Source organism: Panthera pardus, unplaced genomic scaffold (assembly GCF_024362965.1).
Source record: "Panthera pardus isolate Hobbes unplaced genomic scaffold, ASM2436296v1 HiC_scaffold_15, whole genome shotgun sequence".
NCBI lineage: Eukaryota > Metazoa > Chordata > Mammalia > Carnivora > Felidae > Panthera > Panthera pardus.
Window position 1 is genome coordinate 13,711,893 of NW_026526710.1, and position 27,562 is coordinate 13,739,454.

A 27,562-nucleotide genomic window follows, 5' to 3' on the forward strand; every position below is an offset into this window, starting at 1 on the left:
TTTTTTAACGTTTATTTATTTTTGAGACAGAGAAAGACAGAGCATGAACGGGGGAGGGTGAGAAAGAGGGAGACACAGAATCTGAAACAGGCTCCAGGCTCTGAGCTGTCAGCACACAGCCCGACGCAGGGCTCGAACTCACGGACTGCGAGATCATGACCTGAGCCGACGTCAGCCACTCAACCAACTGAGCCACCCAGGCGCCCCATAGATTGCATTTTAAAATAATATTCTGGCTGGATGCGGGGGGTTGGACTGGAGGATGGCCAGAGAGGAAGCAGGGAGATTGGATATTATAGTAATCCTGCCAAAGGCGATTTGTGCAAGAGGGCAGGGCAATGAAGGGACTGGAGAACATGGCCCCTTCCAGTTTGGAGAGGGCTCCAGCACTAGGCTGTGAAGGCACTCTCCTGGGGAAATAGGTTTTACATAAACGGGGAATTTAGGGGATCAGGGAGGCCAAACTATTCTTAAATTTTCCAATAACATCCTCTTGTCAAGGGGCTTTTTCTGAATCTTGGCTTTGGGGGCAGGATTTTCTTACTCCAAGAGCCTCTCTTAGGGAATGGGGGTCCATAGCCACAGACCTCAGGAGCCCCCACGGTGTCAGTTGGAGGGACTTGGCCCTGCAAAGGAGCTGGGGAAGTTTCAGTCCCCCTGCAAGTCACTAGGTGGGCCCCATGGGTTCCTGCCATTTGCTAGAGGGATTAGCTGGAGTGTAAGGAATATGACCCCAGGGATTAGGGAGGGGTGGCTCATTCTTTCCAGTAGTGTGGGCCTGGCCTCCGCAGTGAGTTGGGGTCCAGAAACCTCCCCAGCCTCCATCCTGAGCACTGGCCATAGGGGAGGCTACTGCACCTCCTTTCTCTGCCTCCCTTTGTGTTCCCCGGGAATCAGAAGCCCCTCCTCTCTCAGTCTGAGGAGGTGGCTTGGGCCAATGGAAGGCAGCCAAGCCCTTTCCGCTGCTAAATTCACTGACCTTCCGTGCTGGAAGCGTCCTTGACGTCCTGTTCCCATTATCATCCTTCACTGTCCCAGTGTGGGTTCGGCTTTTGGCTTCGTCCAGCAAAGCTGAGGACGGCAGAAAGGATTACTCCAGACTCCGTGCAAGTCAGGAGAGGTGAGGGGGAGGCTAAGGGAAGTCTCCCAGAGTTGCTCTCAAGCTCCCGTTATTGAGCATACATTTAGGGAAACATTGTGCAATACGTCCGTGGGCTATGTGCCAGGAAGAACGTATAGAAAACGCGCAGAAAAACAAGTTAAGGCAGGATAAAATATTCCATGGGATAACATGACCCAAGGAATTTATGGGTACCGGCAGGACCTAACCCCTAGATACACATTAACTAGATAAGCGAAGTGAGTGCCCGCCAGATACACATTAACTAGATAAGCGAAGCGCAGTCTGCTGTTTTCAGCAACACCAGAAAGCAGTGTTCTCCTTTGCAATGCGTTCCCTGTAACCCCTAAACCAGGACATAGTTATTTGATTTCCCCAACCCCAGGTAGATATTGAGGTCAGGAGAAGAGGTGTGACCTGGCAGCAAAGGCTCGGGTCAGAGACCAAGTCTCCCAGTGCTACCGAGAGAACCGCTACAGGGATTCCCGGTGAGGGAACGAGGGAGAGCTGGGGTGTCTCTGATTGGTCCAAAGTTCTCCGGAGCCATCCAATGGGCGGGGAGGGTGTGGCAGGGCTCAGAGGAGGGCTCAACTCCTCACCCGGACTGCGGATTGCGCTGGGCTCTTGGCCGTTCCCGCCAGCCGTTGCTGTTCCCGGTCTTGTACCCTAGGCGCGACCCCGGGGTCGGGTCCTCCGCTCTCGCCATGGGCCTAGAGCTCTACCTGGACTTAATATCCCAGCCCTGCCGCGCCGTCTACATCTTCGCCAAGAAGAACGGCATCCCCTTCGAGTTGCGCACGGTGGAGCTGCTCAAAGGTGGGCCTGGCCGGCAGACAGGCCTTGAGGGCAGGGCCGCCCGTGCGCTGAAGGACCCCCGCCGGGCCGCGCGCCGCAGAGCGACTGGAAGGGTCACTTTCCAGTACGGAAGCCGTGACATCACTTATCGGTGGTGTATTTTTCAACAGCCCCGATCTTTGCTTAGTGACTACGAAACATTTTTTCAAAATACAGGTTAAGAGGGAGCAGAGCAGACAGAGAGCAGTGGGGGGCGCGGGGGACGGGAAGGGGGGTGCGTGGGGAACCAGAGTGAGTGCGCCAACACCCCCACACCGGGGCTTGTAGGAAACCATGAAACTGCCTTCTCATTTCTTTATTGGAGTAGCCCGCATCTCTGGAATTTCTGCATCTGTCAGCAAGAGAAGGCTGTTCCACTTGGAGCCCGTCCCCTCTTTACTTCTACCTACGCCTGCCTACTTCCCCTCCACATTTACAGGATCCAGTGGAGGAGGCAGGGCTGTAATCGGACAGTAGGCCTATCCTTGGGCAGGCCAGGAGGGAGACCCCTTCTTGGCTCAGCCTGCCCACCTTGTCTTTGGTGTCCCCAACCTGGGACACCAACTGCTATGCTGCCACCTTACTCCACCTTTTTAGCCCTCTTTGGGATGGAGGCTGGGCACGGAGGCATTTTCTGGAGGGAGAATGGGTGGCGGTGATTGTCTTCACCCAGTAGAAGGGCAAAGAGGGCCCTATGGCCAGGCGGGAGCCTGTTTCGTGGAATCGCTCTGACTCCACACACAGGGATTGTCGCACCTCCCAGCACTGGCCCAGCTCCAGGAATGCAGAAGTGAGTCAGACCTGGGAACACCCACTGGGGAAGGAGCCGTGAGGGTTTGGCACCAGAAAGAAAGAGGAGCTAAGCTGGTGGAGTCTGGGTGACTGAATGGGACAGAGGCTCCTGGAGAGAACGAGGCTGCACTGAGGGCTGGGAGCAGGTGTGTGTGGAGCTTTGTGGTGTGGACAGGTCACCCACCCGGCATAGGAAGATGGCTGAAGGGGGCAAGCCTAGAGCCCAGGGAGGAGGCTGGAGTGTCCGACAAATGGATGGACTTGGTTGGGGGTGGGGCTGGATTACAGCTGCTGGCAATCGCCCTCTCTCCTTGCCCAAGCTGATTTGGCCCAGATTTCCAAGGGGGTGGACACAGGAAGGGTGGGCCTCTGCTGGGGAGGTCAGGGCCTGTGATCTGGTGACCAGCAGAGTGTTCTCCTTCCCGCTGCCCCGCCCAGATAGGGGCCTTGGAAAGAGCTGGTGCCCGGATGTTGAGGTGGGGGTTGGGCAGAGACCTCAGAGGGCTTAGGGTTCTCCTCACCCGCCTCACTGGTCTCTCCCACAGGTCAGCACCACAGCGATGCTTTTGCCCAGGTGAACCCCCTGAAGAAGGTGCCAGCCTTGAAGGATGGGGACTTCACCTTGGCTGAGAGGTATCAGGTCCCCAGGCTGCTACAGGCCTTGTGAGGCCGGTCAGCCATTTGGGTGTCTACCGTTGATGGCTTGGACCACAGCTTGTGTGCCCTGAGCGCCTGTGCCAGCCCCAGCAGGCAGAGGAGCCTGGGGCTGGGAGGGGCTGCTGAAGTCATGGCATCTCCACTCTCCCCGGCATGGTACAAATGAGGAAACTGAGGCCGGGTGAGGGGAGGCACTTGCACAAAATATTGAGAAGTAGCTGCAGAGCTACTCTTCTACAAATCTTGGGAGCAAGTCCTATTGCCCTGGATGTCAAGAGAACACCCAGAGAGCTTCAGTGGCTATTTGCTGGGCACCCAGCAGGGCCAGGAAATATCCAGGCCCTAGGGCCAAAGCAGTGAACAAATTCTAAGCCCTTACCCTCATGGAGCTCATATTCTACAAGGGGGGAGTGATAATCTCTGTAAAGGTGTAACACATCCCGTGGTGACAGGTGCCATGGAGGAAATAACTAGGGTAAGAGTGAGGGTGGGTGCGATTTTGAGTAGGATGTTGAGTGAAGGGCCCCTTGAAGAGGAGGCATCTGGGCAGAGACCTGCAGGAACAGAGATGCAAGGTATGTAGGGAAGAGTGTTCTGGCTGGAGGGAACAGCAAAGCCAAATGCTATGGGGTGAGACAGTGCTTGGGGTACAGGTAGAAGAGGCAAGGCATTCAGTGTGGCTAGGGTAAGCAAGGGGAGAAAGCAAGGGCTGAGGTCTCAGGGTAGCATGTGGGGCCAGGAAGATTGGCTTTTACTGTAGGTAAGATGGGACCATTGGAGGAATTTAAGCAGAGGAAAGCTGAGGTCTGACTTAGGTTTCTTGTTTTTGTTGTTGTTGTTGTTGTTGTTGTTGTTGTTGTTTTAAAACGGGGGTTGGCAAGTGAGTGAGGGTGGAGAGAGAGGGAGAGAGAGAATCCCATGAGGGGCAGAGACAGAGAGAGAGAGGAGGGAGAGAGAGAAGCGGGGTTGGAGCTCACCCAGGGGGAGGCTTGTGCTCACTCGAAGCAGGGCTCGAGTTCACCTGAAGTGGGACAGAAGCTCACCCCAAGTGGGACTCAAACTCACAAACTGAGATCATGACCCGAGCCAAAGTCACATGCTTAACTGACTGAACCACCTAGGTGCCCCCGACTTAGGTTTTAAAGGATCCCTCTGGCTGGGTTGAGAAGGTACTGTGCTAATCCAGGAGAGAGGTCCTGGGACCGCAGACCAAGGTGGTGAGGTAGGGGGAAGTAGTGGTCAGTTCTGGATGCCCTTGAAGGTCAAACCTAAGTTTGCTGAAGAGCTGGAGGTGGGTGGAAGAGATGAGAGCCCAGGCCAGCCTCAAGGTTGGCAGCTGAATGGTATCCTTTACCGAAGCCACATAGTACCTCCATGGTAGAGCCAGATTCACATTCCACTTGGCTCCAGAACATCTGGCCGCTGGATAATCCAACATCCATGGAGGCATCGTGCTCTGGCCAGATATGATGCACAGGCCAGACATGGTGGAGGGAGAGGAGGGAGGGGGGAGGTCAGGGAGGGCTTCCTGGGGGAGGGTGCTGGAGGCTTTGGGCAGGTAGAGAGGAGATGGGATACGGTGGGAAGCAGTGACCCGTTCACCTGGGAGGCCTTGTCTGAACCCCAGGGAGTGTCAGAGGACTTGGCCTTGCTCCTGGCGTGGCCGTGCATTGGATATGGTGGGGAGTGGTATCTGAGTTGCTCTTGTCCTTCAAGAACCATGTTGGGTTGCCCCTTCCTCATGGAAGCTTTCTCTGAGTTCCCCACCCCCCTCCTTCTGAAATCCTAAGACATGTTGTTTTTCACTTGGTGCCCTTAGTTCAGATGGTAGGATGGCCTAATGTAGAACTGTGTGATTCAAGGCAGTCACCTAACCTCTCTGAGCCTCACATTCCTCCTCTGTACCATGGAGATAGTGAAATGCTCCATCTGTAGGAGTTGGGGAGATGTGAGCAGTGTGGGCTGGCCCCTATGGAGTGGCTGAAGAGTGACTAGTACATGTTCCCGCCCCCTCCGTGTCCCCCAGTGTGGCCATCCTGTTGTATCTGTGTCGCAAGTATGAGGTCCCTGACCACTGGTACCCTCAGGACCTGCAGGCCCGTGCCCGTGTGGACGAGTACCTAGCATGGCAGCACACGGCCCTACGGAATAGTTGCACACGAGCCATGTGGCAGAAGGTGAGCTATGGCAGGACGGGGACTCTTCTAGGATGCTCAAGGGACAGTGCTTTCTGTTTAAAACATTTTGTTCAGAACCGAGGCCTTAGAACACCAAATTCTAGAATCCCAGAGACTCCCTAGTCCAACCAACTTGTTTCCCAGAGGGGAAACCGAGGCAGAACTAGGGAGTTGACTTTGCCCAATGTGCTCTGATTCTTGAGCTGGTGAGAATCAATTTTATGCCCTTTGGCATCCTCCAGACTGCCTGGAGACATTGCCTTTTGGGAGACAAAAAAAGCCAAACCCTCTAACCACACACATACTTTTCAAGTAGGGAAGTGTTAAATGAAAAATCTTAAACTAAGCAGAGATGAGGAGACATCTCAATAAAGTTGATCCGATTTCTGGGTATTCAAGGATTTCTAAGCCTAAGAACACTGAAAAACTCAAAGAAGAGCCTAACAGATTGTACACATACAATGATTTTGTGTAAGAGGAAAGAATTAGACTTAAAATAAGCAAAAAACTGGCAAGGATTTGCTATAAAGAAGTAACATTCTTTTTTTTTTTTTTCAAAAAAAATGTTTTAAGTTTATTTCTTTTGAGAGAGCAAAGAGAAGGACCAGGGGAGGGACAGAGAGAGAGGGAGAGAGAGGATCCTAAGCAGGCTCCATGTTGTCAGTGCAGAGCCTGATGCAGGGCTTAATCTCACCAACCATGAGATCATGACCTGAGCTGAAATCAAGAGTTGGATGCTTAACCGACTGAGCCACCCAGGTACCCTGAAAGAAGTAACATTCTTTAAAAAAAATTTTTTTAACGTGTATTTATTTTTGAGAGACAGAAAGAGACAGAGCATGAGCAGGGGAGGGGCAGAGAGAGAGGCAGACAGAATCGGGAGCAGGCTCCAGGCTCCGAGCTGTCAGCACAGAGCCTGACCTGGGGCTCAAACCCACAAACCGTGAGATCATGACCTGAGCTGAAGTTGGATGCTTAACAGAAGAAACACCCCAGAAGTAACATTCTTATTATTTAAGATGCTCTCAGAATGCCATCAAACAAAGGCACAGGAGAAAAATGGGCACAAGAAACCAGCAGGGATTTAATTGAAGGACAGAGAGAGATGGTCATTAAATGGATGAAAATACATTTAACCTAAGAATCAAGTAAATGCACATCTAAGCAGGACACAGATACCATTTTTACCCATCAGATGTACAGATGTTTTTGAAATGTGTGCCCTGAGTTATTATTTTTAGGGTACTTACAAAGGGCCCAGCACACAGTGGGTGCCCTGTGCATGTGAGGGAGCATGCGATGGGCATGCTCATACTCTGCTGTAGGTAGAGAATCATTGTTCTGAAGGGTCGTTGGGCAAAACGCAGGTTTCTGTAACCTTAGAAATGCCTTCCTTGAAGCCTCTTGGGGCTGAGAGAGGAGCCCCCTCAAGCTGGTAGGGGCAGGAGCCTGGTGCGTTTGAAGGCAGAATGGAGAGTAGTCAAGTAGAGTGAATATAGACCTTCACTACTCAAAGTGTGGACCAGGGACCAGGAGCATCAGCACCACCTGGGAGCTTGGAAATGCACAGTCTCAAGCACCACACAGGCATACAGATTAGGAACGTGCACTTTAATCAGATCCCAGAAGGATTTGCATGCGTTGTCCCATTTGAGAAGCCTGGGGTGGAGGAGGAGGTGGGGAGTGGGGAGAGGGTGACTGTGGTGCTGAGAAGGCACCTGGTGTAGGCTTTCATGGTGAGGGTAGTGGGGAGCCATGGAAGGCTTTATGCAGGGGGTGATATGGGCAAACTGGGATTGCAGAAGATCCCCGTTCTGCACCCCCCCCCCACCCCCCCACCCCCGGCTGCCCTGCAGGAGGACCTAGGGAGTGGTGGAGGCTGTCCAGGTTGGAGTAGGAGATGAGGCCTGGGCTGGTGGTGGCCGTGGGTGGATGGAGTGGGTGAGTGTGAGGAGAAATTTGAAGGCCTGGTGATAGATTGGATGAGAGCAGGAACCGGCCTGCGCTTTGGGCAGACCCTGAGCCCTTTCTCTGCCTGCCCACCCACCAGATGATGTTCCCAGTGTTCCTGGGCGAACAGGTGCCCCCTGAGACATTGGCATCTACTCTGGCTGAGCTGGAAAGGTGCCTGCAGCTGCTCGAGGACAAATTCCTAAAGGACCAAGACTTCCTTGCTGGACCCCACATCTCAGTGGCTGACTTGGTGGCCATCACGGAGCTGATGCATGTGAGTGCCATGGGGGAGGGTGGTCCACTGGGCAGTGGGGTGTCCTGGGAGGGTGCCAACATACCAGCTCACATTGCCCTTTCTGACTGTGCGGCCCTGGGCAAGTCACTTCCCTCTCTGAGCCTCAGTGTTCTCATCTGTAAAATGGGGCTTCAAGACCCTATCTTGCAGTGATATTGAGAAGCTTCCTAGTGTCTCCTGGGAGAGAACCTCCAGCCTATTCCATATGTGGCAGAGGAGGGAAAACCCACCCAGGGGAATCCCTCGACCAGGTCATGCTGCCTCGTGCTTGTCCATGTGTAGCCACTCCACCTGGCTCCCTCTCCCCATAGCCTGTCAGTGCTGGCTGCCAAGTCTTCAAAAGCCGACCCAAGCTGGCTGCATGGCGCCAACGCGTGGAGGCCGCCGTGGGAAAGGACCTCTTTCAGGAGGCACATGCAGTTGTCATGAAGGCCAAGGACTTGCCTCCAGCAGACAGTGCCATAAAGGAGAAGCTGAAGCCCTCGGTGCAGGTTTTGTTGCAGTGAGTGGAGGACCAGGCCTGCAGAGACGATGGAGACTCTGTTGTTGGAAGAAGAGATGGAATCGCCCCTCCTAGGCTATGAGCAAGGCCTGCTGTCCAGCCTCTGGCCCTTAGTTCCCTCCATGCATGAGATCTTCATTCCTCCTTTTGTCTGTCTCCTCACTCCACTCCTGCCCCTTCCACCCTGGCTTCATGTGACCCCTGGAAAGAGCTTTAGTAAACACATATTTGTCCCCCTTGTGTTTGAAACTTCTGGTGGTGCCTTACTGCTCTGAGGCTAAAGTATGAATCATTGAACTTTGCATTGCCCACCCCTCCAGGGCACCCCCTTCTGGTTGCACACAGTAGCCCATCATTTTAGACCCCTTCTCCCAGCTGCCACCCCCACCTCCACTTCCTGGCCTTAGCTCAGGCTGTTTCTGTTGCTTATAGGACCCCTCCTCACCTTGCCTGGTGCCCCTCCTAGTCTTTAGGCATTTGTCACCATGTTGTTTCTCCAGTGAGACTTCCCTGACTTCCCTAGCCCCAGGCCAAGTCCGGTGACCCCCGGGGCTCCTCAGCCCCAGACCTTCCCTCTTTCAGTCCTAGAACAGAGTTGGTTCCACACCCCCTGGGCTGAGCACCTGTCTCAGCTGGGGGTTGACCTGGGGAAGGGATGTCTGAATCGGACATGGACTTCATCTCTTAGGTCTCTGTCATCCCTCTGGGGTGATGCTGTCTCCCAGAGGTGGGGTGGAAGGTTGGTTTATGAAGTGCCTTGCAAGGAGGGAAGTCCCAGATTAGTTCCTGGCCCTCTGGGTGCTGCTGAGAGGCCTCGCTCTCCCAAGCCTACTCATAACCCCAACCAATGTCTTATCTATGCCCCACCCTGGGTCCCAGACTTGCCACCTGTCCCTCTCCTTTCTCCTCAAGATTATCACAATCCACCTGTCTTGTGTTCTAGACTCTCTGATAGCCTAGTCATCCAACAAACTGCTAATGGGACTGGGTCCTGAACAGAGCCTCTCAGCCTGCCTGCCTTCTCATGGAGGCTCGCCCCACCTTTTATTTTTTAATGTTTATTTTTGAGAGAGAGAGAGAGAGAGAGAGCAGGCAAGGGTCAGAGAGAGAGGGAGACACAAAATCTGAAGCAGGCTCCAGGCTCTGAGCTGTCAGCACAGAGCCTGATGTGGGGCTTGAACTCACAGCCTAAGCTGAAGTCAGACGCTCAACCGACTGGGCTACCCAGGCGCCCCATCTTTTTTTTTTTCTTAAGATTTTTTTTTTTAAGTAATCTCTATGCACAACATGGGTTCGAACCTACAACCCTGAGATCAAGAGTCGCATGCTTCACTGATTGAGCCAGCCAGGCGCCCCAAGGCTCCTTTAATATGCACACCCACATAGAATTTTAGAAGTGTAATTGAGATTATTTATACACACCCACACAATTTCTTTTATTTTATTTTATTTTTTTTAACGTTTATTTACTTTTGAGACAGAGAGAGACAGAGCATGAACGGGGGAGGGGCAGAGAGAGAGGGAGACACAGAATCGGAAACAGGCTCCAGGCTCCGAGCCATCAGCCCAGAGCCTGCCGCGGGGCTCGAACTCACGGACCGCGAGATCGTGACCTGAGCCGAAGTCGGAGGCTTAACCGACTGAGCCACCCAGGCGCCCCCACACCCACACAATTTCAACTGTATTTTCATTTACAATTCAGACAACTTTGCAACACTGATGAGAGTACCATGTTTAGCCATATCAACAGGTTTCCATGTGCTAAGTCACACATTTTGTTTTGACTATAAAAATATAGGGTACTGTAAACATGGCTGGCAGTTTGGCTAGGACCTGGCTTTCACCCCCTTGGTGGATAGTACTTCAGCATGAAACAAGGTTACCACAGGTGCAAGAGGGCACAAAGGCAGATAGATGTCTGTGGTGAGCCAGAGTTCTCTACCCAGCCTCACCTGAATTCACAAGTGTCACTTGGCTCCTGGTCAAGAGAAGTGCAGATTTTCACATATAATGTGAAGTTGCCTAAGTTGGAAATGGTGGTAACGTGGCAAAAAAAAAAAAAAAAAAAAAAAAAAATTGGGATGGAGACTGGGAAAGGTCTCACACAGGTGTGTGTGTGTTCTGCGTGTGTGTTCAGACTCACATTCTGTGAAACTCAATAAAGGAACCTTCATTTAAAATAAAGTTGGGAGGCCAGAAGGGGGAGTTCTCACACCTATTCCTCCTCGCAACCCTTTACCACTCCAAAAGGAAGAGACCTTGCATTCCCAAGGTGAGAAGACTACATACACCCGCAGGGGAAACAAAGATCCCCGCCCGGAAACAGTTCAGCCAATGAGACTGTCACAGCTCTGCTATTGAAAAGCCATTGCACTTTTAACTCCCAGTTTATTACCACGTACTTTTTTAACAGTCCTTCCCAATTCTTCCCTTTTCTCTGTTAAAAACAAAAAACAAAAACCAAAACAAAACAAAAAAACGTTTCTCTTCTTTGTTGGCTGGATTTTCCTATGGTTTTGCCTCAGGCTGCGTGTCCCAAATTGCAGTTTTCTGCTATCCTCGAACAAATAAAAAATTTCCCCCCGAATAAACCCATTTTTACCGGTAAAATAACGGGCTATTTTATTTTCAAGGTTAACAAACTAAAAATGGATTAAGAAGCAGAGGACTGCAGCACCTAAAAACCCAGTGAGCCAGAAAACCCCTGGCCAATGTGGCTGGAGCCCGCAGAGCCTGGGGCACGGTGGGCGGGGCCATGGCTCAGCCAGTGTCTTTGGGGGAGGGTCACGAGCTCCACTCATCCCCGCCTGCCTAGGACTTCCGGAAATCTGCGCCAGCAGAGGCGGGGTGTGGACTATGCAGCCAATCCCGGGGCCCTGCGTGTCTGCCCAGCCAATAAGGAGCCTGGTTTCCGTGGCGCCCCGCCACTGCTGTCTATTCCGCGACCCTCGGGAACAACGACCTGTGTGTTCTTTCTCTGCTCGTGTGGCCTGTCCAGTTTTTTCCCGCCAGACATGCCGTTTGTTGAGTTGGACACCAACTTGCCCGCCGGCCGTGTGCCCGCCGGACTGGAGAAGCGGCTCTGCGCGGCCACGGCAGCCATCCTGAGCAAACCTGAGGACGTGAGCGTGGACCGGGGAGCACGGGGCGGGATGAGGCTGGTGGACCAGGGGTCGGGCTCTGTCCACGTCCCGGCTTCCCTCACCACAACCCGGGCTCCTCGTCACAGGGATCTCCGGCCTCCCCCTCTCTGTGACCCCGCGGCCCCACCCCTCATGTCTGCTCCTTGCTGCCTTCCCTGGCCCTGAAACCAACATGACCTCCAAGGACCCCGCCCCGAGCCTCTAGCCCTGACCCCAGGGGTCCACGCTTGTAGGCTCTTGCCCTCCCAGGTCCTCAGAGCAACTCGGCCTGTACAAGCTTCAGGCGAAACTTTCCTGTTCTCCGCAGCGCGTGAACGTGACCTTGCGACCAGGTCTGGCCATGGCGGTGAACGGCTCTACCGATCCCTGCGCGCAGCTGATCATCTCCTCCATCGGTGTGGTGGGCACGGCCGAGGAGAACCGTGGACACAGCGCCCGATTCTTCGAGTTCCTCACCAAGGAGATGGGTCTGGGCCAGGATCGGTGCGTGGGGGCAGGGAGAAGATGGGGGCAGTGATCCCATTCCAAGGCCCCTTGCAAGGCTGGGGGTAAAAAATGCACTCTTCTCCCTGCCCAAGAAGGGCCTAGGGCCCTAGGTCCTTGGATGGTATGTCTACCCTCAGAATGGTAGTGGAATTGAATGAATTCCTGGCTCTGCCATGGTTCCCTTGACATGTGGGCAAGGCGTGGCTTCTCCAACCCCAGTGTTTCCATCTGTGAAGTGGGAAGGCTCTCCTTTACTTCCTGGGGGAGTTGCCAGAGTCATGTGAGATGGCAGTGCCCTGTATCTCCCTTGGCACCGTGCAGGGCAGAATGTTATTAACCTGACAAAGCTATAACCATTTATCGTCTGCCTTTAGTCTTCTCCACAACTTAGAAAACCAAGAGTAATTTAATAGGAGAGCTTCTCCAGGCTGGTCAGGAGGGATTCTGGGTATGTCCTGAGGCTGTGTGACCTTTGGCCGGGTAGCCCAGCTAGGTCCCAAGTGAGGCTCCCAGGAGGGTCAGGGAGTAGTGGAAAGAACATTGGCTTGGATGTCTGGAGACCTGGGTTCTAGGTCCAGTGCAGCTGGGGGATGCCTGACAAACCTGAAAGTGAACCATCTCTGGTTTGTAGCCTTTTTTCTGTGAATAGAGGGGCATATATTAAATGATCATCCAAGAAGACCATACAGCCCCCGAACATGGGATTCTGTGGCAGGGCTAAAGTTTCTTCCTGGGTGAAAAATATTCCTGCGCCAAGCCCATGCCTATGAGAAACTAAAAGCATGAGAAGCTTGAAAGAACCTTCCAGAATGGATCCTTTGTTAGCCCAGGAAGGCTGGTGAGGAATAGTCACTCCTGGGAGTGCTCAGACCTGGTCCTCAAGCTGGGGTGAGATAATAATTGTAACAACAATACATAACATATGAATGCCTACCATGTGCCAGCTTATCTATAGCTACCTTATATGCATTATCCCGTTGGATCCACGCAAGCCCTACCCCTCTGTTCACATCGCCTTGTGCGGACATGCCATCCTCATGAGGTTTGCAGATGGGAAAACTAAAGCTGTCACACACAATCCTTCCCCTACTACCCCTTAGACTATCCCAAGTATCCTGCTCTTCATCAGGAACTTCCCATCACTTCTGTGAGAGGGGCATGTTTATTCACTCCATAGACATCGTGGGGGGAGGGTCACCCTATGACTGGTTTTGAGCTAGGCTTTGAGAAAACAAAGGTGTCTGGGGCACTGCACATGCCCCCAGGGGGCCTGGAGTTTGAAAGCAGGCTGCCCCTCTGAGCTCACAGAACATGCAGTGACCATCAAGGCTGCTGCGTCGAGTGTCTGTCCAGGGACAGCCATCATCCTGCTTCTGACAGGCCTGCAGGGGGAGATCATTAATGAGATGAAGCAGTCTTCCAAAATGCCCGCTAGGCTAAGGCAGGCTGGTCAGGGAACCCATGGTGGGAGTGCCTGGCTAGGGGTCTTGGAATATGAACCATTAGCCAAGGAGCTAATGACATCTTTTTTTTTTTTTTTTTTTTTTTTTCTGTCTCTTGAAGGATAATTATCCGATTTTTCCCTCTGGAGCCCTGGCAGATTGGCAAGAAAGGGACAGTCATGACTTTTCTATGATTGACACAGAGGGCATCTAGGACATCTGTGAGCTTTCTGCCTCTTCCAGAGAGGCCTCCTGGCAGAGGAAGGGCCTAGTGGATACCAGCTTCTGTCACCCCTTCATGCAGATATGCCTGTGGCCTCACAAGTCTTCTTCCTCCCCATCCTTGTGTCAAATAAATGAAGAGGTCTTCTTTCTTCTTCTTTTTTTAAATGTTTATTAATTTATTTTGAGAGAGAGAGAATGTGAGTGAGGGAGGGGCAGAGAGAGAGAGAGAGAGAGAGAGAGAGAGAGAGAATCCCAAGCAGGCTCTCCACTCAACAGGAAGCCTGACTTGGGCCTTGAACTTGAGACCATGACCTGAGCCAATATGAAGAGTCGGATGCTTAACCGACTGAGTCACCCAGGTGCCCTGCGACCTTCTTTCAAACATGACTTCTTTATCTCCCTTCACCCCTCCCTGGCATTCTCTGTCACCCTGGGCAGTGGTGTTGGTTTATGAGGTGGGAACTTCAGGGAACCTGAGAGATGGGATCTTTTCTGTCTTCGGGGCCACTGTCTCATGTATTGTATGTAGGCTGTTCAAATCCAAGTGTGGAAGGTGAAGCCTAGGGCCCTGCTCTCCATGCCCTGTGCAGGTTGGTTGGGCGGGCACTGGTCCAGCTTGGGTCTTCCTACAGATTTTGCTAACCAGATGTTCTTGCCCTCAGCTTGGGTTGGCCCATGCAGTTTACTGCCCATGGAATGCTGTGCTCAGCAGGAGAGCAGGATGGCTGGGCTTCTGGGACCTTTCCTGGGCATCTCCAAACTCCCATCTTCTCCTATGAGTCTTGCTAAAAATCCTCAGTGGCTGTGTACCTTGTAAAACCCATGTCCTGGAATGGTAAACTTGGAAATACAATGTCTGCCATTAGAAACGGAATGAATGCAATCCCCGCCCCAACTCTAAATACTATATCATACTTTCCATTTCCAGGGATATATGGGCAGGGTGCAAAGGGTGTCCTTTTTGGTTTCTTCCCAGATGTTTGGTGCAGAGTTTACATATCATGACCCTTAGACACTGTGATGGGCACTGTTATTTCCCTACAGAGTTGAAGGCCTGATCATTCTTGTCTTTAGTGTACCAGTGAAATACCAAATTGAGATTTTAAGTCTGTGCTGTTAATATAGTTAGTAAAGTTAGTTTCCAGTGGAGTGTTCTTGTGCCTGTGGTGTTTGTCCCTGACCACTGCTGTGGAATGCCATTAACAGCTAGAGCTTGGAGTTCCTTCCTTTGGCCCCCTGTCCTAACTGTTCCTGCACTCATTCCTTCTGCCAGCATGGGTGTCCTGCTTCCCAAAGGGGCTCAGGGAATGTTTGTATCATTGAATGAATGGTTGAAGTGCCCAAAAAGGGATTCAGGCCTAACCCTAGCCAGGACTATAAGGCAGCAGCCTTCTACCTGGTCCCACCTTAAATGTCTTATCCCCACTGTAGTGAGTGTGATGTCATCTATTTGCTGTGGGGACGACTGTCCCTCCCCCCTCTCCACATTAGCCCCATTGTGGCCTTGAGCTTTGCCCCCTGGTAATACTGTGCTTCCTGAGGATCCAGCATGGCTTGCAATGTCTCTTACCTCCAAAAGCTTGCCACATAGCTCTCTATGGGACCACTCTCCCATCTTTTTTCAACTGTTTCAAGAGCTATTTCAAGATACAACTCAGGTATGAGAGCTGCATCCAAGGATGGGTGTTATCCATGAAACTTTGAAACCGTCTGTTTATGCCTCTGTCCACTGCCCCTCCCTCCAAGGCAAAGTCAAGGTTTGTGACTCAATTCTTTTTGAAACTCCCGGGTATCACTAAGGCTTTATTGTTCTGAACTGGCGCTTTGAATTCTTCACCATGATGTTACCATCTTCATGTAAGGTCAAAGAGAAAGCCATAACCTTCATTCTTGTTTAAATCATGGTTGCTGGAATCAAGAAAGGCTGGAAAGGCTGTGAGGTCTTTCTCAAAAAAGCTTCGCTCCCAAGAATTTAACCTCTCTCAGCCCAAGGCCGTTTTCAGGAAACTTTCAATGCGAATCCTCCTTTAGACTTTGGAATTCTGTCACTCCCTCGATAGATCGTTTACCCGGCCTTGATTTTTTGTGATTTTTGTTTTTGTTTTTCCTTTGTTTCATAGTTGATTGTATCTGTGCCTTTTGGGCTTCAAATTCTTTTCTGAAAAAGATGAGGCACGGGGTAGTAGAAAGGAGAACCCTCCTCCCCTGGTTCCAAGTGTTCCCCAAGTTTACATTGCCTTTAGAGTACCTGTCCCAGGTTGTTAACAAACGATAACACGGCCCGTCGTCATTTAGCTACTGCTCAGGGCCGGGCACCGAACTCGGCGCTTCCCAAATATTACAAGCGATGAAGCGTGGAGTCCGACTGCAAGCTGGCGCTCCGAGTCCACAATAGTTCGAGTACCAAAAAGCAAGGACCTGGAAGGTTTACACTCCCGCGCTAGGCTGTTTGCAGCCGGCAGGGTCGACGAGAGCCTGCGCGGCGGGCGAGCAGCGCGTGCGCCCTCACTGATTGGCTAACGGAGCCGGCAACGGAGCCAATGGGAACGCGCCTTATTGTCAGGCGGGCGGCCAGCCGGCTCGGGGGTCGCGGCAGGCAGGCCGTTGCCGTGGAGACGCCTGGTGAGTTCCAGGACTGCAGGTTTGGGGGCATCCCTCTGGTGGGGGTGCGGCTCTGCCGAACCAGCGGCAGCAGCGGGGGCCCGAGCTTGAGGGGCGGCGGGCGGACGGGCCGAGGCTGGTGTCGACGCAGGGGGCGCCTCTGGTAGTCTGAGTGGCACAGTCGGGGAAACCGAGGCCAGAGAGCGGGAGCGGTGAGGCCCGGCCTCCAGGCTGTCTCGTGGGCCTCTTCAGGGCCATGGTCGCCATCCTCGGGTGCCTAGGACGGGGCTCCAGCCTCGGGAGTGGCTTTCAGTGACAGCAGCAGGAGCCACCATTGATTTTGCGTCCGCCGGGTGCTGAGCCCGGTGCTAACCCTCTACTGACGTCCTTTCTCTTCACCTTCACAGCCGCCCTGCGAGGTGAGTGCTGTTATTAGCGCCATTTACACGGGTGGAAACTGAGACCGAGGCGAGGGGAAAGGACTTGTTCAGAGTCAGCTAGCTAACTAGTGGGTCAGCCGAAGTCTAGACAAAAAAAAAAAAATTTTTTTAAAGATTTTATTTTTTAGTAATCTCGACACCCAATATGGGGCTGGAACTTTCAACCCCGAGATCAAGGGCTGCATGCTCTACCGACTGAGCCAGCCAGACTGAATATCTTGACTGCACTGCCTCCCAGGAGGAGGAGGAGGACCTTGGCTAGATAGAGTCTACTGACACTCTCAGGCGTCTTGCACAAGTGACTTTGGAGCCACTTAACTCTTTGGGGCCTGTGTTACTATGGATCTATGGGTCAAAGACTTCCTTCAGAGGTTGGCAAACTTCAGTTGTAAGTGTAATAATATTTATAATATTAACATGTAATTATATCATGGTATGTTGTGAATGTAATAAACATAATTATAATAGTATTTTAGGCTTAGCATAGGAGGCCTGCTCTGTCTACTCAGTTCTGGCATTGTTTTTGTTTTTTAATTTTTTTTTTTTTTTAATGTTTATTTACTTTTGAGGGAGAGCGAGAGAGCAGGCGCGCCAGCCGGGGGCCTGGGGGGTGGCGTGCAGAGGGAGAGGGAGACACAGAATCTGAAACAGGCTCCAGGCTCTGAGCTGTCAGCACAGAGCCCAATGTGGGGCTCGAACTCACGACCTGTGAGATCATGACCAGACATGACCTGAGCTGAAGTCGATGCTTAATGCTCAACGGACTGAGCCACCCAGGCACCCCAACTCAGTTCTGACATTGTGTAGTGGATACATGCAGAGACAATAGGTACACCAGTGGCAGTATTCCAATAAAACCTTATTTATGGACACTGAAATTTGAATTTTATGTAATTTTTATATAATTTTCATGTGTCACAAATTTTTTCATCCATTTAAAAATGTCAAAACCATTCTTCACTCCTGGGCTGTATGAACACAGTAGGCGAAAGCCTCCTAGGGTAGAGGAAAGTGGGACCCAGTGAGGGGCCTCTTATGCCACAGCCAGGTAGTGCCACAATGTGGCCCAAGACCTAGGCTTCCTGACTCCCGGACCAGAGCATGTCAGGAAACACCACTGCTTATCACTGACTGGGTCAGGGTGCCGAGGTACTCAAAGTGTGCCGTTCTTTATGTGTTCTTAAGGTTGTGGAAACCATAGCCTAAAGAGTTTGGAAATTTGAGGTTAAACTCCTGAATGCGCTATTCTGGGATAATATGATTGCTGGGCTGGGAGGCTGAGAAATGAATAGATATTTTCTTTATTCAATAGCTGCTTTTTTTTTTTTTTTTTCCTCCTGCTAGTGGGTTTCTGGGGTTTGTGGTGAACAATACAGACATGGTCCCCATCCTCACAGTCCTTACAGATGATGAATACATAATCTCAAATGGCTATTTCTTTTTATATTGTTTATTTTAAACTAATTTTAGGTTTAGAGAAGAGTTGCAACAATAATACAGAGTTTCCTTCTGTCCATCACCCTCCTTTCCCTAATATTCACATCTTACATAATCATGATGGAACTATCAAGAACAGGAAACTAATATTGGTACCGTTTTATAAACTCAGCCATTAACCTAGTTTGAATATCACCAGTTTTGCACAATGTTCTATTTTTCATTCTGTGATCCTATCTAACTTCTCATTGCATTTAGTGATTGCTCCTTCATCCTTAATTACTTAGTCTTGTCTTTCTTGGCCTTGACATTTTTCGAGAGTACTGATCGGTTATTTTGTCTAATATCCTTCAACTTGGATTTGTCTCATATTTTCTCGTGATTGGAGTGAGGCCATGCATTTTTGGCCAGAATGATACAAACATTGTGTTGTCCTCAGTGTGTCATATCAAGGAGTTCAAGATGCTGATAGGTCTTATTACTGGTGATGTTTGTCTTGATTGCTTGGTTTAGTTGGTATCTGCTAGGTTTCTATACTATAAAGTTACTATCTTTCTCTTTCTAGTTAGTAAGCATCTTGGGGGAAATGCTTTGAAAGGATGGGAATTCTGGTTCTCTCAAATTTACGCCCCCTGACTATAGTTAGCATCCATCCATCTGTGGGTCTCTGTGGTATTTGCCTAACGGTAATTACCTATTTCTCTCTTTCCTTCTACTCTTATTAATTCAAATTCTATTAAAGGAAGAACTGTCCCTTCCCTCATTTATTTATATTAGTATGGACCACGGATATTCATCTTATTTCATGGGTTAAAACCTAATGTTACCATTATTTTGTTGTTCACTGTTCTGGCTTTGCCTGTTCAGGATGTCCTTCAGGTTAGCTGCTGTGTCAGTGGATCCTCACCATTTTTTTGGAGGATTTACTTATTTTCTGGCACCACAAGATGTTCCAGGCTTATCTTTTTTTTTTTTTTAATTTCTTTTTCATGTTTGTTTTTTATTTTGAGGCAGAGAGAGAGACAGAGCATGAGCACAGGGGAGGGGTAGAGAGAGGGAGAGGGAGAATCCCAAGCAGGCTCTGCACTCTCAGCGCAGAGCCTTATGCGGGGCTTGGATCACAAACTGCGAGATCATGACCTGAGTCTAAATCAAGAGTTGGTTGCTTAACCTACTTAACCAGCTGAGCCACCCAAGCGTCCCTGTTCCAGGCTTGTCTTGTGTACTCTCTGCCCCTACTCTGGAATCGTAATTCTTTGTTATGCCCTTCAGTGTGGTTATGTAATTTGTAATGCAGTAGGTTCATTGTTAATGTTTATATTACATTTTGGGTTCCCCCTGGAACTTAGTTGGTTTTAATTATTTTTCGAGTGGGAAACATGACTGTGCTTCTAAGAGTAAGAAAGAACTGTAACAAAGGTATACTCTGGAAAGTGTCGCTCACTCTCCCGCCCCTGCCACCTTGTCCCTGTTCTCCTCTACCTTTCACCCCTTTCCCACTTATCCCCTGCAGCTAACTGATCTCTTTGGTGTCTGGATTATCCTTTCTTTTGCACAAATGAATAGATGGTCATGTAATTTCTTAGCTCCTCTTCTTTTATATATGAAAGGTGGCATGCTAAAGATAATTGTGTTTCCTTTTGTCACTTAACAAATGTCTTGAAAATCCTCCTGTATGTGTTCATAGAGATCTTATTCATTTTTAAAAAGTTTTATTGAGATAAAATTTGCCTATTTATTGAGATAAACTTTACATACAATTCAGTGGTTTTTAATATTCATAGAGTTGTGTGAGCATCACCACAATCAATTTTAGAGCATTTTGTCACCCCAAAAAGAAACCCTGTACCTGTTAGAAGACTTCTCATTGTCTCCCCCCTATGTCGAGGTGGTCACAAATACTTTCTGTCTATATAGATTTGCCTTTCCTGGATATTTCTTATTAATGGGATCATGCAAGATGTGGTCTGTGACTGGCTTCTTTCACTTAGCATAATGTTTTCATGGTTCATCCTGTTGTCAGTGTTCATTACTTTTTATTTATCCATTTATCAGTTGATGGACATTTGGGTTATTTCTATTTTTGATTATGAATAATGCTCTATAAACATTTCCTCATCAATTTTTACAGCTACATATTACTTCATTGTGTGGATGTACCATAGTTTATTCATCCACTACACTATCTGTAGTCATTTAGGTTGTTTCCAGTCTCTTGAAATTACAAACAATGTTGGAATGAATAACCCTGTGTGTATGTATTTCATATGATTGGAGGTACATCTTCAAGATTGATTCCTAGAAGTGGAATTGCTGGATTGAAACGTCAGGGCATTTGTAGTTTTGTTAGCTCTTGTCAAATTCCCCTCGAGAGTGGTTGTGCTAGTTGGCATTCCCATCAACAGTGTATGAAAATAATGCCTGTTTCCTGACAACCTCTCCAACAATTAAAATTTGTTAACTTTAATTTAATGAATTTAAATTTTAGTTAGTTAACATACAGTGCAATATTGGTTTCAGGAGTAGAATTAAATGATTCATCACTTACATACGACATCCAGTGCTTATCACAACAGGTGCCCTTTTTTGTTTTAAAAATTTTTTTAATGTTTATTTACTTTAGAGAGAGAGAGAAAGAGCACAAACTGGGAAGGGACAAAGAGAGAAGGAGGCACAATCTGAAGCAGGCTTCAGGCACTAAGGTGTCAGCACAGAGCCCGACGCGGGCCTCAAACTCACCAACCCTGAGATCATGACCTGAGTTGAAGTCGGACGCTTAACTGACTGAGCCATGCAGGCACTCCAAGTGCCCTTTTTAATACCACTGCCGCCCCCCGCCCCCGCTATCAACCCTCAGTTTGTTCTCTATCATTAAGAGTCTCTTGTGGTTTGTTTCCCTTTCTGCTTTTTTTCCCCATTAATTTTAATTTTTGCCAGTGATAGTGACAGTATGATAGACATAGTGTCTCAGTGTTGTTTTAATTTGCATTTCTCTAATTATAACCGGGTGTGAGCATTTTTTCATATGTTTGATAGCCAGTTGAATGTCTGTTTTTGTGAATTGTTTGTTTATATATTTTCCCTATTTTTCTAGGTTTTTTTTCTTTGCTTATTGTATCACATACTTAATGTGAAATTTAATTTTTGAAGTATTTTTAAGTGTACAGTTTGATGACATTAAGACATCAACACTGTTATGCAACCATTACCACCGTCCATCTCCAGAACTTTTTTCCATCTTCTGAAATTAAAACCCTGTACCTATTAAACACTCCCTGTTCCTCCCCTCCCCCAGCCCCTGGCAACCACCACATTACTTTCTGTCTCTATGAATTTGACTGCTTTAGGTACCTCACGTAAGTGGAATCATACACTGTCATTTTGTGCTCGCTTATTTCACTAAGCATAATGTCTTCACGGTTCATCCGTGTGGTAGCATGTGTCAGAATGTCCTTCCTTTTTAAGGCTGAATAATACTGCATTGTAGTCATATACCACATTTTGTTTCTCCATTCACCTATGAGTGGTCACTTACTTGGTTGCTTCTACCTTTTGACTGTTGTGAATAATGCTGTGTCTATTAAGTTTTTAAGAGCTCTTTACGTATTTGTCTACAGTATATGTTGCAAATATTTTCTCCCAGTTTATCAGTTGACTTATGACTTCTTTTTTCTGATTAAAAATTTTTTTTCTAATTAAAAAATTATTTAATTTTATTGAGGTATAATTGACATATAGCACTATTCAGGTTTAAGGTATATAGCATAATGACTTGACCTATATTGTGAAATGATTACCACAATAAGTCTTAACATCCATCATCTCATCTCATATAGATACAAAAAAAAAAAAAAAAAAGAAAAAAAATGTTTTTCCTTTGTGATAAGAACTCTTAGAATTTACTCTCTTAACTTTCACAATATACCATACAGCAGTGTTAACTATAGTTATCCCTAGTACTTACTTATAACTGGAAGTTTGTACCTTTTGGCCGCATTCATCCAATTCTCTCCACTTCCCTCCCCTACCTCTGATAACCACAAATCTTTTTTTTTTTTTTTAAATGTTTATTTATTTTTGAGAGAGAGAGAGAGAGAGACCGAGTGCGAGTGGGGGAGGGGCAGAGAGAGGGGGACAGAGGATCTGAAGTGGGCTTTGTGCTGACAGCAGAGAGCCCTATGTGGGGCTAGAACTCATGAACCAGGAGATCATGACTTGAACCGAAGTCTGACGCTTAATTGACTGACCACCCAGACACCCCAAAATTTAAAACCATTTTTATGTAGTTAAATATATTAATCTTTTTTTCACTGCCTTTGGATTTTAAATCATGGTGAGAAAGCCTTTCCATATACAAAGTTAAAGAGGGACTCATCCATATTTTCTTCTAGTATTTGTATGGTTCCTTTGGTTTTCATTTAGATCCCTAATCCATTTGGAGTTTATTTATGTATATGGGGTGAGGTAAGGATCTAATTTTATCCTTTTCCAAATGGTTACCAATTTTTCCGAGCAAGTCTTAACTACAGAGTTCATTTTGACCCCAGTGACTTGAGATACTACCTTTGCTATATTTTATTTTATTATTAAAATTTTTTTAATGCGTATTTTTATTTTTGAGAGAGAGACAGAGACAGAGTGTGAGTGGCAGAGTGGCAGAGAGAGGGAAACACAGAATCTGAAGCAGGCTCCAGGCTCTGAGCTGTCAGCACAGAGTTGGATGTGGGAGGGTCTCAAACTCACAACTGGTGAGATCATGACCTGAGCTGAAGTCGGACACTTAACCGACTGAGCCACCCAGGCACCCCTTTATCATTATTTTTAAATGTTTACTGTGAGAGAGAGAGCAGGTGGAGGGGAGAGAGAGAGAGAGAGAAGGGAGAGAGAAACCCAAACAGGCTCTGCACTGGTAGTGCAGAGCCTGACCCTGGAGCCCAGTCTCACCAACTGTGAGATCATGACCTGAGCCAAAATCAAAAGAGTCAGATGCTTGACTGATTTAGCTAAGTAGGTGCCCCTCCCATATTTTATTTTTATTTTATTTTTTTAATATTTATTTATTTTGTGAGAGAGAGAGAGAGAGAGAGTGTGTGTGTGTGTGTGTGTGCACGCGGGCCCGCATGTGGGGGGGGAGGGGCAGAGAGAGAAGAAGAGAGAGAATCTCAAGCAGGCTCTGCGCTGTTAGTGCAGAGTCTGATCTGATGCTGGGCCTGATCTCAAGAACCCTGAGACCATGACCTCAGCCAAAATCAAGAGTTGGGCACTCAGCCAACTGAGCTGCCCAGGTGCCCCCACCTTTGCCATATTTAAAATTTTCATATGTACTTGAGTTTGGGCATGATTTCTGTATCATGCATGTATCAGTACTACTCTTTCAAGTACTAAGGCTTTATACAGTATTCTTTAATGGTAGGGCTTATCCCCCTCTTGTAGCTCTTCTTCTTCACTGTTTTCCTAGCTGTCTTACATGCTTGTTTTTCTATATGAACTTTAGTATCAACTTGTCTAGTATCTCGTTGATATTTTTATTTGTATTGCATTGATTTTATAAACTAACTTAGAACTGACATCTTTATAATATTGAGTTCTGTCTAAGAACGTTTTAGGTTGTCATTCCATTTGTTCAACTTTAGTGTCTTTTGGTAGTGTTTTAAGATTTTCCTTGCATAGGTTGCACATTTCTTGTTAACTTAATTTCTAAATATTTAATCATCTTCTTACTATAAACAGGATTTTTCTCTATCATAATGTCTTCTGTTTATTTTTTATGTGAACATTATTGATTTTTCTATGTTAGTTTTCTATCATGCTACTTCATTGAGTTCTTTTATTATTAAGTTTTATCGTTGATGTTGGAGTTTTCCAGGTATTTTATTATATTGTCTGAAATTAAAGATTGTTTTACTTCTTCTTTATCCATTCTTATACCTCTAAATGGTTTCCCTTTTCTTATGGCAATGCTAATAAACTATGTACAGTGGTGGATAGTAGCAGACATAATGGGCATCCTTACTTTGTTCCTGATATTAATGGAAATGCCTTTAGTGTTTCTCCATTAAGTAAGATTTTGGTTTTAGGACTAATGTATATAACAAAGTATCCTTCAATTTTTATTTTCTTGAGTGCTTTTTATCATGAGGGGTGTTGAATTTTGTTAAAGGCTTTCTCTTCTTTGGAGATAATAATATGATTCCCCCCTGTCCTTAGATGATTTTATTGTGTTTTCACATATATGAATATTTGTGTTTTTATTGTTAGTATTTCATTAAAATTTCTCCAATTTTAATTGCATTTCCTTTCATCCAAAAGTTGTGGAGGTTCTTAAATTTTTAGATAGAAGGAGCTGTCTTTGGTTGTTGTTCATGGTGGCGGTTGTAGTATTATTAAATTCCAGTTTTAATTTATTGTGATCAGAGATATTTTAAGATTTAATTGTACTTTATAAAGTTTTCTCTGTGACTTAAGAGAAGTCTGTAAACATGCTGTGAGCACTGGAGAATGTGTAGTCTATGTTAGCTGGGTATAGAGTGATATACATCTGTAAGTTCTGTAATTGTTTTGTCGTTTAGATCTTCTATCTCCTTAACTTATTTTTTTTTCTCCATTTGGCCTGTCTTATACTGAGAGTGGTGAGTCAAATTTATTATTATTAGTGCATTTTTATTTATGTGTCCTAGCATCTTCTGTGGTTTTTGTTGCAGAGAGTTGGTTGCTATGTTATTTGTTGTATATTTTTTTAATTCCATAGCATATTTTATTTTATTTTAGAGAGAATGTGCATGTGTGTGCATGTGAGTGAGCAGGGGAGGGGGAGAAAGAGAGGGAGATCCATGAGATCATGACCTGAGCTAAAATCCAGAGTCAGATGCTTAACCTACTGAGCCAGCCAGGCGCCCCATATATATTTTTTTAGATTTGTACCTATTTATTTTTTTTGCAACTGTTGTGACATATTTTTTTTTTCTATTTTGATCTCCATTTGTTTGTTGCTAATGTATAGAAATACAGTCACTTTGTGGGTGTTGACCTTTACCCTGTGGCTTTGCTAAACCCACTTGATACTTATTAAACTTAGGGTTTTTGGGGCGCCTGGGTGGCTCAGTCAGTTAAGCGTCTGACTTCAACTCAGGTCACGATCTCGCGGTCCGTGAGTTTGAGCCCCGCATTGGACTCTGGGCTGATGGCTCAGAGCCTGGAGCCTGCTTCGGATTCTGTGTCTCCTTCTCTCTCTGCCCCTCCCCCATTCATGCTCTGTCTCTCTCTGTCTCAAAAATAAATAAACGTTAAAAAAAAAAAAACAACTTAGTGTTTTATTTTATAGATATTTTTGGATATTTGTAGACAATTGGATTTGTATTTGGATAATTGTAGACAATTACATCATTTGTGAATATGGACAGTTTCATTTCTTCCTTTTTAATTATCTCTTTTTGTTTTTATTTCTTTTTCTTGCCTTATTATAGTGGCTAGCATTTCTAGTATACTGTTGAATAGGAGTGATAAGAGTGGATGTCCTTGCCTCGTTCCTTATCTTAGGGGGCAAAGCATTCAGTATTATGGTTAAGTATAATGTTAGCTGTAGCTTTTTTGGTAAATGCTTTTTGTCAGATTGAGGAAGTTTCCTTTCATTCCTCGTTTTCTAAAAGTTTTTTTTTTTTAATCATAAATGGAGAACACAGTGTGTGATGATCATGTGCAGTAGGGGCCACATCAGAGGGGAAGCTCCTTGATGAAGTCCCATTTGGGTTGAGATGGGAATGCTTCTCTTTACTCAGGAATGTTACAGTTCACAGTGTTACCAAAGCCATCAGTGAGCTGTTCCTCTATGTGGCTTCTGCAACTTGGCTTGCCTTACAAGGGGGCATCCTGTGAGTGACAGATGCTGGTCTTTGAGAAAGATTTGACTGAGAAATTAAATGTCTTCTACTAAAACAGACAAGCTGCCTAGATACCACTCATTTGCTTGCTCATTCCTTAATGGAGTATTCTGTTGGTACAAAAGATAAAGACAGGACTGTTCAGGAGCTTATAGGCTGGTAGGTGGGAGAGACCTAGAGACTGGGTAATTCCAGTGCAGAGGTGAGAGTGTGTAGAGGAAATTTAGAACGTACTCTTGCTGTATTAAATCAGTATAAGATTTTCAGTTTTGAAAAGCTTTATTTTTATGTCTTAGGTAAAAAATTCTTATATGTACTGATATTTAAAAATCCAAGGCCAGTTTTAAGATAATAATTACTATGTACTATTTTGGCAGAAGTAAAGTAAAACAGTCTGTGTTACAGAGTCTCCACAGTTCTCTCAATGTGTATTAGAGTACAGTATTCTGACTCATTCTTTATTTTGCTACGGGGAATTGAGGGGGCTGAGGAAGAGTGGTAATGATCGGATGGAATTGAGGGGCTATGGCAGAGGGGATGCTGGTCTCCTAGGACTAATGTGCATGAGTCTTTGTGAGGATCACTTTTTTAGGTTCCTCTTGAAATGTATGAACACTTACAAGTATGCCTCAATTCCAGTATGTATCCGTGTCCAGCCCTCCCGACTGCCAGCCTTATGAGATATGCATTATCATACCCATTTTGCAGAATAGGAAACTGAGGCATAAGGGACTGGTTGACCTGCCTGAAGTCACAGTGCTAGAAGAAAAATAGGACCCTAAGCCCAGTAATCTTTCCAGAGGCTGTTTTAAGCTTAAGTGAGATAATGCAAATGTGCCTTATAAGTGTCTGGGATAGACTATAGAGGTAGAGGAGCGGAAGGTACTGTATTTTTAGATTATGTTAAAGTTAGCCCAGGAGCCCTTTCCAGCGGGGACAATTGGCTTGAGTTTTAGCATGGATTTTAGCAATTTCAAAACAATTAGGAAGCTTGAAGGTTCTATTTTCTCTTTGGCACCATGGGCTCCTCGAGGGTTTCCTGGCCCTGACTGTAGTACCCAGGGAGCACTAGGGGAGTCTAGGGGCTTTCCTTATGGAGGCAGGTGGGCAGAGGGGTGGGCAGGGACTTATGCAGCAGGTGGGACCAGAAACCTCTCTCTTGACTTGGAGCACATGGTTTTCCCTCCAGCTTGGCTGGTTATCTTTCATTCATTCTGTCCTGAGGAGGTGTCTCCTGTCAGCTCTGAAATGGAACCTGCGTTCATCCTGGTCCTGGGGGACACAGAAGCCCCAGGGGAAGGTACCCGCCCATCTGGCACAGTCCCGGTAGTTGTTAGGTACCTTCCTGCTAGGTGCTGCTGAGCAAGAACAGGCAAGCTCTCCTCCTTCAGGAGTAGGTCAGCCCTGGGCCAATGTTCTCCCACCTATGGACGTGGGTCCCGCTGTTGCTACACAGAGACCTGATCCCTCAGCCATCTCTGGGTCCTTCTCTCGTTTTTCTCTGCATGGGGATTCAGGTGGCGTCTGGGAAGACTTGCTGTGACCTGGAGCTAGCACCTGCCCTGTGGGGAACTGGTTGGG

General features: G+C 47.4%; 3 protein-coding genes across 9 annotated transcripts in view; all 3 read left to right on the forward strand.

Annotated features, from left to right (window-relative positions):
* The first annotated feature begins 1,711 nt into the window (after window positions 1-1,711).
* LOC109277457 (glutathione S-transferase theta-3-like) lies at window positions 1,712-8,579 on the forward strand. 2 transcript variants are annotated; one of them, XM_019467132.2, is made up of 5 exons: window positions 1,712-1,936; window positions 3,292-3,379; window positions 5,430-5,580; window positions 7,631-7,807; window positions 8,140-8,579. In XM_019467132.2, the coding sequence occupies exons 1-5, from the start codon at window positions 1,825-1,827 to the stop codon at window positions 8,332-8,334; spliced, it is 723 nt and encodes a 240-aa protein (XP_019322677.1). In that variant the 5' UTR covers window positions 1,712-1,824; the 3' UTR covers window positions 8,335-8,579. The 2 variants fall into 2 exon arrangements, with proteins under 2 accessions (XP_019322677.1, XP_019322678.1); XM_019467133.2 differs by lacking the exons at window positions 5,430-5,580; window positions 7,631-7,807 and adding an exon at window positions 4,043-4,050 and having other exon boundaries at window positions 1,715-1,936; window positions 8,148-8,579.
* Window positions 8,580-11,240: 2,661 nt separating this feature from the next.
* Window positions 11,241-13,771, forward strand: DDT (D-dopachrome tautomerase). Its single transcript, XM_019467126.2, has 3 exons — window positions 11,241-11,452; window positions 11,781-11,956; window positions 13,523-13,771. The coding sequence occupies exons 1-3, from the start codon at window positions 11,345-11,347 to the stop codon at window positions 13,593-13,595; spliced, it is 357 nt and encodes a 118-aa protein (XP_019322671.1). The 5' UTR covers window positions 11,241-11,344; the 3' UTR covers window positions 13,596-13,771.
* Window positions 13,772-16,155: 2,384 nt separating this feature from the next.
* The window catches only part of CABIN1 (calcineurin binding protein 1), a 152,391-nt gene continuing 140,984 nt past the window's right edge, over window positions 16,156-27,562 (forward strand). For 3 of the 6 annotated variants that reach the window (XM_019467117.2, XM_053902129.1, XM_053902127.1), the window contains exon 1: window positions 16,156-16,248. The gene's annotated coding sequence lies outside the window, so the exon portion shown is untranslated. Of the gene's footprint in view, window positions 16,249-16,298; window positions 16,647-27,562 lie in introns of those variants that run through there. The other 3 variants (XM_019467116.2, XM_019467120.2, XM_019467119.2) reach the window with 2 other exon arrangements.